This window comes from Ranitomeya variabilis, chromosome 1, assembly GCF_051348905.1.
Source record: "Ranitomeya variabilis isolate aRanVar5 chromosome 1, aRanVar5.hap1, whole genome shotgun sequence".
NCBI lineage: Eukaryota > Metazoa > Chordata > Amphibia > Anura > Dendrobatidae > Ranitomeya > Ranitomeya variabilis.
This window is the reverse complement of record NC_135232.1, coordinates 209573574-209587183: the sequence shown is the minus strand read 5'-3', so window position 1 is coordinate 209587183 and position 13610 is coordinate 209573574. Positions and strand designations below refer to the sequence as shown.

Below are 13610 nucleotides of genomic sequence, written 5' to 3'. Positions count from 1 at the left end.
CTATAGATTGTTATGCCCTTGCCACTGTCAAAGCAGGGAATATGTGATTGAATGAAATGTGCAAACTGTTAACATAAGGCTGGATACATGGTAGTCAGCCAGTGTTACATAACGAGAGAGCCTCACAGAAGTTTGGAAGTAGTCAATACTCTTCTTTATCCCTGTCCACAGCACTTTGTGTTGAAAGTTTTCTAATAAGCAAACAACCACACTTTCTCCGGCATATTTCCCACCCGCAGGGACCTCCTGAAATTGGCAGAATCTAACACATGTTCTGCATAATGTGATTTTGTTCCCAATGAAGCATTAAGCATATCCCACATCAAGTGTTGCCAGTTTCTAGCCACTCCCTAGGGACAAGTGATGTATTAGCGAGACTTTATTAATATTTCATTAAAATTTTATGAAGGTTTCTTTTTTTTTCCTGACTTTTCAGACGATCGCTCAGAGGAATATTTTTCAGTCTGATTCAGCTTTGATGTCGGTAATTATTTTGTGGAAGATCAGAACTAGAGATCCCTTATTACTGTTTTGTTCACATATGTTTAAACAGCAGGTTGGATAGCAAGCATGCTTATATTGTGTGAATTCTGCCTCGAGTTCCTGAGGGGCTTTAAAGAGATTATGAAAAGTTGAATTTTCAAATCAATTATTTCAATTAAATGGCGTGTACCAGCTATGGTAACCGGTTTCATAGTTGCATTTCTAGCATCTGGTAATTTGAAGAAATGGCAGCATACACTGGATATCTGTGAATTGCTGATATGGTTCCATGTATCTGTCCATTTCATTCACTGTCAACTTCTACTTTCCTTTCGGCTGAAATTTTATACCGCAATACAAATCGGATTTAGAAAGAGCAGGTATACTATTAATGTACCACTCTGGAGGTTTTTTTCCACTTCCCCACTGGTTAGGTATCAGTAATGTATGTTCCCTGTGTGTAGTATGATCCTTGCTGAGCACAGACTTCTGCCTTTCTATCGCCAGTCCAGTCCTCTTCTGGATCAAGTGACCGCTTGTGTGACTAGTCGGTTTACTCCAGTGACGTGAGCATCGCCCGTGGCTGTTAACCTGTTTAATCCTGCTGCCAATCTCTGACAGGCGCTGATTGGTTGTCATGACTGCCAAGGGTCTCCTGAAGACCCCCGTGTCTGACGTTGCGATCCTCCTGTGAACGCCAGCCATGTTCCATTCTAAACAATCCAGAGTGCAGCTTTATATTTTCTTAGATGGTGAGAAAATCAGTTTTAATATATGTTAATGATTTCTTCCAGGCTCTGGGGCATGCGTTGCCTCGAAGAAATACCTGCCTCCTCTCTTCCTTATCATGGCACCACCCTCCCATGACCCTCGTCACACTGACCTGTGATGTGCAGTTGCGGCGCTGTAATCCCGCACATGCCCTGTCCACTCGTGCGGTTATTTTAACCTTATCCGCCCTTCTCTGCGCAGTGAAAGGGTTAAGGCTGTAGATTCTCTCATCTGAGTGAATGGGTCCAATTATGCAAATGACACTGATCACACTCTCTTAGAGTTTGATTCCAGTATTAGCATAGTGTGATCCGACCCTCTCGCAATGAGAGAATTGTAGCACAGGTGAGAAGAAGATGGAGAACAAAAATTTCTCAGTCTTCTCCATTCTGTGAGTCCGCAGAATTTGCACTTAGATGTCACCTGAGCACAGTCCGATGTCTTCCTCGCTCCCGTAAACTTGAATTGAGGGAGTGGCATCTGATTTCAAAGTGAAATTGCAGCATGCCGCAATTCTTTATTACTGGCGGATTCAGCACTGCCTCATTTAATAACATTAGTCCAAGCACTATCCAATAAAAAATCAGATGGCAGTCATCCGATGTGTACGGTGGTGTGAACGAGCCCTAACGGAGAAAGTAACAGTTGGCAGTGATTCTCGGCCAGTCAAAGCGGTGTCCACAAAATGGTCCAGAGGGATAAGAGTGGCGCTGGAAACTGTAGAAGACAGCGACCGGGAACTATTTTACTATACCTGCTATAAGGATATTGCTGATGCGTAACATTTTTGTATTCCCCCTAGTTTTTGGATTGGGTTCAGAACACAACACCTGTATTAGGCTATGTGCCCATGTTGCAGAATCGAAACGGAATTTTCCTCATCAAAACCGGACTCCATTGCCAGGAAATCCGCTTGCGTTTTTCTAGCGCTTTTTCCACTTTTTTTTTTTGCGTTTTTGTCATGTATTTGTCACGTTTTTCATGCTTTTTTTTTTTTCATGTGTCCCAATACAATTCTATAGCGGCGATGCCGCAAAATTAATGAACATGCTGCGTTTTTTTCCGTGATGTGTTTCTGCTGTGGAAAAAAAACACAACATGGGCACAACAATTGCAGAATTCCATTAAAAGTAATGGGGTGCGTTTAAGCGTTTTTTTAAGCGTTTCCGCAGCGGAAAAAACGCAACGTGGGCACACAGCCTTACAAATAGAGCTGCTGATTCCTTTTGTTCCCCGTATCCCATAGTCCAGCTCTTGTAATGTGGATGTGGGCGCAAAAAAGTGAAGACTTTACATCAGCTGCGCTGCACATGCTGGAATGTCGCCACGAGAGTCCCACCTTACTCGATTCAGATGGTCTTATGGAGAGTTTTAAGCAGCACATTTTATATTCGATATTACATTACATCCACATGATGAGATTATTCATTCCACCTGAATGAAGCAGAACATTTACGCTTCATGCACTTTGCTGTCATTCACTTCATTACAACATGTCGTGCTAGTTAGTTGCCTATGCCAAATTTGACTTTTATTTTTTTTAATTTTCATAGCATTTATCGAAAAAAATAACAGACTAAAAATCCTGATTTGTTCTGTGTCTGCGCCAGTATTACTGGTCCTTAGCAAGCGTCATTGATATGCAGTATTGCTAATCCATTTCTCTTCCTTTCAGAATCTCCACAATCAATGAACACTCTATGGATTTACACCCGCAGCGCGTTCATCATTCTGCATAGATATTTTTTTTGCTGTATCTGAATGGTGTATAAAATAGTACATTAATTTGCATTGACTGCACAACAATGGCAAATTCTGAACATTTTGGCATGGCTTTAGATATCACACACTAATTAAAGCAATCTAAAGTCCTGTTCACACTGGCAGCATGGCTTCCATTTTTACCAGATCTGTGATGTATTTTATTGTGGTCCCTCATGATCTATTATGAAATGTTATCTATTGATTGATGAGCTTTTAATTTATTTTTCCTGGATCAAATACACAGACCGCTATGCTATTCTGACAGTTAATAATATGATGTACAGGAAATAAGAGTGTGAATAGACCAAGTTCTTTAGTATGCTCAGTTAGGCCCATCATCCCCAAGATATTTATTTATTAACTTTTTTTTCTTTTATTTCCTTTTTTAGCTTTTTTTTAAATATGTTTGTACACTTTTTGCTGGAAGTTGAACTTTCTTTTCTCAGCCCCTGGAAAGGTTAGCGTGATTGTTTTTAACCCTAGTGTTGTCAAGGGACCATCATAAAAGCCATAATGTAAATATCTAATTACTAGATGGTGGACCAATTCTAACGCATCGGGTATTCTAGAATATGTACAGTTGTGGCCAAAAGTATTGACACCCCTGCAATTCTGTCAGATAATACTCAGTTTCTTCCTGAAAATGATTGCAAACACAAATTCTTTATTATTATCTTCATTTAATTTGTCTTAAATGAAAAAACACAAAAGAGAATGAAGCAAAAAGCAAAACATTGATCATTTCACACAAAACTCCAAAAATGGGCCAGACAAAAGTATTGGCACCCTCAGCTTAATACTTGGTTGCACAACCTTTAGCCAAAATAACTGTAACCAACCGCTTACGGTAACCATCAATGAGTTTCTTACAATGCTCTGCTGGAATTTTAGACCATTCTTCTTTGGCAAACTGCTCCAGGTCCCTGATATTTGAAGGGTGCCTTCTCCAAACTGCCATTTTTAGATCTCTCCACAGGTGTTCTATGGGATTCAGATCTGGACTCATTGCTGGCCACCTTAGAAGTCTCCAGTGCTTTCTGTCAAACCATTTTCTAGTGCTTTTTGAAGTGTGTTTTGGTCATTGTCCTGCTGGAAGACCCATGACCTCTGAGGGAGACCCAGCTTTCTCACACTGGGCCCTACATTATGCTGCAAAATTTGTTGGTAGTCTTCAGACTTCATAATGCCATGCACACGGTCAAGCAGTCCAGTGCCAGAGGCAGCAAAGCAACCCCAAAATATCAGAGAACCTCCGCGATGTTTGACTGTAGGGACCGTGTTCTTTTCTTTGAATGCCTCTTTTTTTTCCTGTAAACTCTATGTTGATGCCTTTGCCCAAAAAGCTCTACTTTTGTCTCATCTGACCAGATAACATTCTTCCAAAACTTTTTAGGCTTTTTCAGGTAAGTTTTGGCAAACTCCAGCCTAGCTTTTTTATGTCTCGGGGTAAGAAGTGGGGTCTTCCTGAGTCTCCTACCATACAGTCCCTTTTCATTCAGACGCCGACGGATAGTACGGGTTGACACTGTTGTACCCTCGGACTGCAGGGCAGCTTGAAATTGTTTGGATGTTAGTCGAGGTTCTTTATCCAACATCCGCACATCTTGCGTTGAAATCTCTTGTCAATTTTTCTTTTCCGTCTACATCTAGGGAGGTTAGCCACAGTGCCATGGGCTTTAAACTTCTTGATGACACTGCGCACGGTAGACACAGGAACATTCAGGTCTTTGGAGGTGGACTTGTAGCCTTGAGATTGCTCATGCTTCCTCACAATTTGGTTTCTCAAGTCCTCAGACAGTTCTTTGGTCTTCTTTCTTTTCTCCATGCTCAATGTGGTACACACAAGGACACAGGACAGAGGTTGAGTCAACTTTAATCCATGTCAACTGACTGCAAGTGTGATTTAGTTATTGCCAACACCTGTTAGGTGCCACAGGTAAGTTACAGGTGCTGTTAATTACACAAATTAGAGAAGCATCACATGATTTTTCGAACAGTCCACCCCCTTTTTTATGTTTGGTGTGGAATTATATCCAATTTGGCTTGAGGACAATTCTTTTTGTGTTTTTTCATTTAAGACAAATTAAATGAAGAAGATAATACCAAAGAATTTGTGTTTGCAATCATTTTCAGGAAGAAACTGAGTATTATCTGACAGAATTGCAGGGGTGTCAATACTTTTGGCCACAACTGTATGTAGTATAAATCCCGCGCCAATATCGCTCATTGTTCGCGGCTGGCCGGGCGCGACCGATCAGCAAAGCGTGGTTCAAATCATGTTCCAATTAATCAGCGACGTGGGATTTCCGTTACAGACAAACAGACAGAATTAGACGATTATATAGTAGATTCTCTTTATTTGGAAACTGAGACTGTGCTTTTTATTGAACTGTAAACTTTTCTTCTCTTTCTAATGGTTGAATGAAGCTTTGCTTGGGAGAAGTAGAACTCCTGTAATCCAGATCCCATAATAGGAACGTTGCTCATGCTGCGTTACCATCGGCAAATGGAACACGAGCAACAAGGGAACGGGCAGTAGCTTAACAAGGAGGAGGGAGGTAAAGACTGAGTCTTACAGCAGGAACATTGATGGGCCTTTTTTTTTCTGGCCATTGTACAAGCCAATGTTCTTGTGTGAACAATAAAGAGATGACCGGTAATGTTTAATCAGTTTGGGTCCTACTTCTTAGACCCACACTGAAAAGCACAATGAATGTATAAAAGCAATAACCAACCTTTGGGCAAATAAAAGCATCAATGGCCTATCCTTTGGAAAGACCATGAGTGTAAAAACCCCTTCTAATTGTAAATAAGTGTCCCAGTATTGGGTAAACCAATAAAATGATTATCTAGATATATCACAAAGCATAGTTTTGGTGATCTGTTGGGTAAATAGTTTTGTTTCTCCATTTCAGAACCGTACTGGAGCTGTGAGCCAACTGCAGTATGAACTCGGGAAGGTCCTGTGTGATGTTCACGCCTATGATGGTGTTGTCCTTGCAGGGTAAGATCAAAGAGGGAATGAAAAGTATTCCTATATTGGAAGCAAATTTATTAGAAATTCATTACCTAATTTGTTCTGTGTAATATTAGGGTATCTAAAATACTTTTGTTGTTCATATTGTCCCAGTGATTCTAGACTGATGATGGATTACTTGGTTGTCATCGTGTCTGACTCGTATTCATTTAGCTGGCTGCAAAAAAACAAACCCAAATATTATCTTTTATTGACATTACGGCACTGTTCTAGAGACAGTCTGGTGCTCAAGAAGGGTTCCACTCCGTCAGATCAGATCAGAAATACAACGATATTTGTCACTCCAAACTGTAGACAGATTAAGTTTTTATTTTGGCAAACTAACACAGAATAATAGTGTACCGTTTCGATCCCAAGGTACAGTCCTTCTTCAGACATGGCTTGCTAATATGATGCAGGATAGTAGAGATGAGGACAGCGCTGAAGAAAAGCGATCTTAAAGGGAACCTATCACCCCGTGTTTTAAAGATTAGATAAAAATAGTGTGAAATAGGGGCAGAGCTGGGCTTTACATTACTGCCTTTTTGGTGCCTTTACACCCCCGTTAGGCTGCCGAAATACCTTTGTGAAGTGGCCGTTTTCTGCTGTCACTCAAGTTGGTCAGGTCGGATGGGCGTGGTCACAGCGCTGTTTCTCCCCCAGATCAGGCTCATCATTACGTTAGTGGCGTAGTGGTGTGCGCATGTCCAAAGAGAAGATCCACTGCCCAGGAGATTCAAAACAGCGCGGTCTTCGCTATTCGCCGTTTACCGGTGGGCGCGGCCATCTTTCCTGTGGCCGCGCGTGCGCAGATGGAGCACTCTGCTGCCCGGGGCTTCAGGAAAATGGCCGCGGGATTCCGCGCGTGCGCAGATGGAGATCGCGGCGGCCATTTTCCTGAAGCCCCGGGCAGCAGAGCGCTCCATCTGCGCACGCGCGGCCACAGGAAAGATGGCCGCGCCCACCGGTAAACGGCGAATAGCGAAGACCGCGCTGTTTTGAATCTCCTGGGCAGTGGATCTTCTCTTTGGACATGCGCACACCACTACACCACCAACGTAATGATGAGCCTGATCTGGGGGAGAAACAGCGCTGTGACCACGCCCATCCGACCTGACCAACTTGAGTGACAGGACAAAACGGCCACTTCACAAAGGTATTTCGGCAGCCTAACGGGGGTGTAAAGGCACCAAAAAGGCAGTAATGTAAAGCCCAGCTCTGCCCCTATTTCACACTATTTTTATCTAATTTTTAAAAAACGGGGGTGATAGGTTCCCTTTAATTGCATGGTGCAAAGCACGAGCAATCTTTTCATATTTAATGAGATTATAAATAGAAGTAGATTAGTGGAGGGTCCTAAGACCTCCACTGATCAGTCAAAAATCAGTCATCCCTTGAGAGCTGCTCAGGTCAGCAGACGAGCATAAGGCTCCTGGTGCTGAGCACACGCGCAGACCGGAGTACGGATTTATTAGTAAGCATAGGACTCGTAGCCTGGCTGTGCACTCCCGTCTGCTGACCTGCCCACCTCTGGGGATTTTTGAGATTCCCTTTAAAAGGGAATTTTGAGGAATACTATAGGCGAAAAGATCAGATCTATCTGGAATTCCCAGTCACAATTTAGGCTCCTTTTAACATTTGTGTCAGGAGTCCCATATTTCTGTTCTGCCATAGAAAAGAAAAACACAGAATTTAATGGAATTGTCAATGATAGAACTGATGGACCCCATTTTTTTTTTTATATAAAAAGGATTATCAAGTTTCCATCATGTCTGTCATTTTACTGTACTATTTCTTCTAGTATAAATGATGAAATCTGTGGCGGAGCGTCTAGCTCAGATGTGAACAATAAGGGAGTGTTCACATTTATTCTCTATAACTTCTAAAATAAAGCCTTTTTCATGATGCTTTTTCGTTATTTTCTACTGCAACATTTTCAGTTGTTATCACAAATGATAGGAGTGGGTTTTCCTCTGGTATATAGCACTGTGCAGCCTACAGGAGCCGACAGTATGTGATTGTATGGATATATAGGCTGCAGTCACAATCTGGCACCAGTTTGAGGAAAACTAACATTGTTTTGGGTCTCTTGCAAGGCGGGAGGTATTGAGGGGTTGGGACCTGTGCCCACTGCCCACCATACAAGTAGTTTTTTAACCATTAATCTCCTTACTGTGATGCTGTTCAATATCCGGAATCATCACAATCCCAAGAAGTCCAAAATATAATTTAGAGAACTTTACACCTGTGTGATCTGTGCAGGGAAGTACTCATATTTCAAGGATTCACATCCGACTGAAGATCTCATCTCTTCACACAGACAGGACCGCTCTAGTATATAGCACCTCTCCTCACACCATATGGAAAGAGGAGCACAAAATCCTCAAGAAGACTCAAATTGACCTGCATTGCTGGGGGCTTCCCTACTGGAAGGCACTATGTGTAATATCGGAGCTGCGAGTCTCTGATGGGTTGTCTACAGAGCTGGGAGTCTTTGATGGGTTGTTTGAAACTGGACATGGTACAAAGAATCTCATTTCCTGCATAGATAGAAATGTGGTACGGTGCCTACGCTGTGAGCTAGCTGGATCAGAAATCATAGTAACTGGGTTATTTTGTGTTTTTAAATTCTGCTCCCAGATTGATCAAACACATCTGCTGATGGCACTGGATGCCCAAAATGAATGAATCAGCATCATATTAGGAGCAGTTCTGCCATAAGGGTTCTTCACGATGGTCATATTTACAATGGCATGTAAAAATTTGGGCACCCCTGGTCAAAATTACTGTTATTGTGAACTGTTAAAAAAGTTGAAGATGAAATGATCTCTAAAAGACATAAAGTTACACATTTGATGACACATTTCCTTTGTATTTTACACCAAAATAATATATATTTTTAAATATTTTACATTTCAATAATTAGAAAAAAGGAAAAATGGACTGATGAAAAGGTTTGGGCACCCTGCATGCTTAGTACCTAGTAGCACCGCCATTTTGAAAGTATCACAGCTTGTAAATGCTTTTTGTACCCAGCCAAGAGTCTTTCAATTCTTGTTTGAGGGATTTTCATCCATTCTTCCTTGGACAATTCTTCCAGTTCTGTGAGATTTCTGGGTCGTCTTGCATGCACTGCTACTTTGAGATCTAACCACAGATTTTCAATGATGTTCAGATCAGTGAACTGTGAGGGCCATTGTAAAACCTTCAGCTTGCACCTGAAGGTTGACAAAGTCTCTACTTTTTTGTGTGTGAAACAAGTCTGAAAGGGGTGTTCTGATATTAAATTACTTTAGTTAGACAACGTGAAAATAGGCAACTTTGGAATTAACTTGCTTTTTCTATCTGCTGTCTTTCTGCAGTGAAAGCTTTTCTTTTTCATAGTGTACAGCTTGTTACAGTGGAGCTCAGCCTCTAGTGTCTGTCCAGATTATTGCCCAGAACGAGTATTAGATACATTCCAGGTGAGAAGTTAACTCCTAACATATCGGCCTACTCTTTCCAGCCCATTGATTTCTGCCTACTCTTTCCAGCCCATTGATTTCTGTACAGTAATTAGCTGCTCACTGCCTTTCTCTCAGCTCAGAGCTGTTATCAGTCCTGCATAATAACAATTTCTGGTATGGCACCCAGCATTGCATCAGCAGTTCTAACTAGGTCTTCCACTTTCCTGTGCTGTGTGTTTAAAGTCCCTGTTATCTCTATATATAATTATAGTGACTCAAAACAATCATTACCAGACCATTAAGGTGTTTGCATATCAATAAAAAAGCTGATTTTTCAGTAATGGAGGAATGGACTGGCTATGTAGAGATATTGCTGGACCCTTCTTGACAAATATACATGCACATGTAAATTGTTTAGGGTGTGACATCCTTCTGACAGATTTCCTTGAATGTTAGGAAAAGTATACAGATTTGGGTTAGTTATATGTGTAAAGTATATTTATTTGATGCTTTCTCTTTGATTTTTAGGCAACATTTATGTTGTCTGCATCGTTTTAGTTAGGCAATGTTTGAACCATTATTTGCTTTATAATCTGCATTTCGTTTTAGGCTGCAGTTTACATTAATTTAGTGTCTTATTTTTAGGATTCTGCTTAGATCATGTGTACAAGTTAGGGTTTTGAAATGTGCAGATTAATTTAACACATTTGCTCAAATTTTAGACATGCTATAGAATTCTTTATAAACCAAAGAGAGAAAAAATGGACTCTGGAACATATTGAAATTATGAATAATCTTTATTATAAATTCATAAAAACTGATTAGTAACAGTGGCGAAGGGAGGCGACACTAAAGTGCCACGTCCAAACAGGAGTCACAGTCTATGGGATAAGTAGATATATCTAGGTAAAAATGGAAACCAGGGAGGGCAAAAACACTACAATGGAGGCTGTAATGAAAGAAATCAATCATATAAAGGGATTCATGACAAGTGCTTGTGCTTGTGCAAATGATTAGATCATAATAGGTCACTGTAAAAGTAAATAAAGCCAGCCACAGGAGATGGTAAAATTGGAACAGCACAATGCTCACCGGTGAGTGCCTAGCCTCCTGGGTTGAGTAGTCCACTCCTCCACCCAAATGTATACAAGTAGAACAAGAGAAGGCAGCACTCCAGATACTTTTCAAAGTGAAAAAAAGTGAGGTTTATTCAGCCCACATCTCTGTGCGACGTTTCGGCTCACACTGAGCCTTTTTCAAGCTTGAAAAAGGCTCAGTGTGAGTCGAAACGTCACACAGAGATGTGGGTTGAATAAACCTCACTTTTTTTCACCTTGAAAAGTATCTGGAGTGCTGCCTTCTCTTGTTATATATATATATATATATATATATGTATTGTTAATAACAGCCAATAAGTGTGGTCTAAGACCAGATGTAAATACACCTAAGTGTTCAAATAAATTAGAGAAATATTAATTGATTATAGTCCAACTGATTGACCTGAAGGGGGACGTGGATGAAGCAGGCCTCAAAGTTTTGCGTATGGCTTCCTCGGGAGGCGTTGGTGCCTCTGTTGAATTTTTTGCATTTTAAAAAGTTTTTGGCCACATTGTCTGTTGGTCCTAGTGGTCACATTTCATTACCCTGTCATCTGATGAGCTGCCGAGTCTCATCTGATCTATGGAATGAAAATAAATAATTAGAAAATCACTATGTATGGTTTATGGTTTCCTGACTCCCCTTATAACAACTCCATTTCCTTTATGTAGGTTTGGCGATTACCTGCTAATTTTTTCTGATTGTCAGTTTGGTAATTTTTAATAATTATTCTTGTCTTACTATAATAAGAATGTGCTCTGACTTCCTGGTGAGCAGGTGACAGACTTGTGTTACTAATCTGAGGAGTCTGAACTGCAGGGGAAGGTTCAGAGCCGCTGTCTGAGCCAATGATGAGATAGGAGGTGTGTCTCAGAACACTTCAGATTTCCTGTAGATGCTGTAGCTAAGCTCTAGTCACAGATTTCAGCTCTGTCCTAATGACTTTGAGCCAAAAAAGGAGTCAATGGGTAAGATCTAAGAAAAATAAATAACCAGTAATCATTCCTTGTACGTACTAAATTATATATTTTGTGAACTTATGAACAGTTGCTTTAAATACAAAAGTATGTGAGTTATAAAGGGTTACAAAATCTGTGTGCAGTTGATCTGGCGTCCACAGGCATTCATGGGGTTTAATTATTCCACCTCTCGTGTCTCCCCTTTTCCTCATAGTTTGTAAGCTTGCGAGCAGGGCCCTCATTCCTCCTGGTATCTATTTTGAACTGTGATTTCTGTTATGCTGTAATGTCTATTGTCTGTACAAGTCCCCTCTATAAGTTGTAAAGCGCTGCGGAATATGTTGGCGCTATATAAATAAAAATTATTATTATTATAAATGTGTAATATGTGTAACTAATCATTTGAACTTCCAAAATGCATGGCTCTATCGTAGCAGGAATTTGGTAGAATTTTTACTTAGCTTTTTTCACTTTAACATTTTAATTTTCAATAAAATAGCAAACAAAGAATGGATCTACCAAACTGCTGTCAAGTCTAAAATTTTAATTAGATGTAATCAAATTATATTTATAAATTAGTGTTCTGAAAGGAAGGAACTTGAGGATTCCCTCCATGGTGCATAGTGAGATTCTTGTTTTTTTATTTTGTTGCCCACTGTGCTGTCATCTGTATGTAAATACACTTGGCTTGTAAATAATGCCCATAAGGAGGTACCTAAAATGTTTTTGGAATCCATTGGGCTTTAGATTTATAGTAGAGAAATACGCCATTACAAAATCTGGCAATTGAACATTCGTGTCTTAGGTGAATATAGATAAGTTCAGATTGATTTGGGTCATGATCAGTGAGGGCACGGCAAGCAGATTGCTAGATAATCCTTTTTGGTACGGTACCTTTTTTTTTTTCCATAGTTGAGTCTAGTTGATTTTATGCTTTTGATATGTACCCCCGCTGCATTTTCCTTTTTCACTCCTGACTGTACACCTTTTTGTCTGCCCCACTGTGCTCTTTTCAGAGTTCTTCTTTACCTTTACCTTTCCTTCTTATGTTGAAGGTTGTAGACATTTAAATAGCTGAATAACTTTGTCTCTATCTACATGATCTTCTTTTTGTCCTTACTACCCATTTACAGCATTTGTACTATTTTTTTGAACTTACAAGGTAGGGTTGAAACTGTAGTTTGCATTTAGCTTAAGAGTCTCCAATTTAATTGTATTTTTATTTTACATTTTCTCTTCGATAATCTTTGTTTATTAGGATAAAGAATCCTCAGAAGTGCTGATTTACGTATTGATTTTATACAGTTTCAGAATCTGCTCCTCCTGAGACTATCATCCGTGAATTGCATGGATATAAGAATAATGTGCTTGTACGGAGAGGCTGAGAGAAGGAGAATCTTGTGTTGATCATTAAAGTTTCATCAGGCGGTTACGATGCTTGTTTTCTGGGTCAGACCTCCAATCCCTTTTCATTTGAGACACAGTTGGCTGCGGTTACCTCACTCCCAATCAATGTTGTATACACTGGCCTTTCTACAGTTACATCTCCCGCAGGAGCTTCTTAAAGCCGCAGGGCTTTCTGTCTATTATTTGGAGAACATGATATCTTTTTGTATGAGTTCACTTTGGGACATGAGGTATTTTTGTGCTCCCTACGTGTCACATTTTTTATATTTTAATTTTTTGATCATTTTTTTTTGTGTACATAAAGTGATTGGAATGGAATCAGTGATGACAAATTGTTGTAACTCATCTACTTTGTTTCATGTCCCTTTCAGACCCCATATAGACATACAACTGTGTCATTTAAAGGAGTTGTCCAGAACTTTTTTTAAAACTATGGGCTTATGAGCTAACAGGCATGTAATTGCTAACTACCTGCCTGTCCTGCCCTGTCAAACTGTGGAGAGCCATCTATCAATCAGCATGATGTCGCCAGTCCGTCAACCGAGCAGCCTGGAAGAGAAAGAGCTGCTTTGTTGACATGGAGCAGCAGAATCTCCAGCAGGAGCAGTCCTTGACCGCTCTGAGCCAGCACAGGGCATGTAGGGCCTGTTAGTTCTTAGGCCTATA

At 40.4% G+C, this 13610-nt stretch overlaps 1 protein-coding gene across 1 annotated transcript in view; it reads left to right on the top strand.

Annotated features, from left to right (window-relative positions):
- Positions 1-13610, top strand: part of FBXW8 (F-box and WD repeat domain containing 8) — a 191173-nt gene that overhangs the window by 72824 nt on the left and 104739 nt on the right. The window contains exon 4 of the mRNA XM_077292346.1: positions 5934-6022. Coding sequence (XP_077148461.1) covers positions 5934-6022 — 89 coding nt within the window. The remainder of the gene's footprint in view (positions 1-5933; positions 6023-13610) is intronic.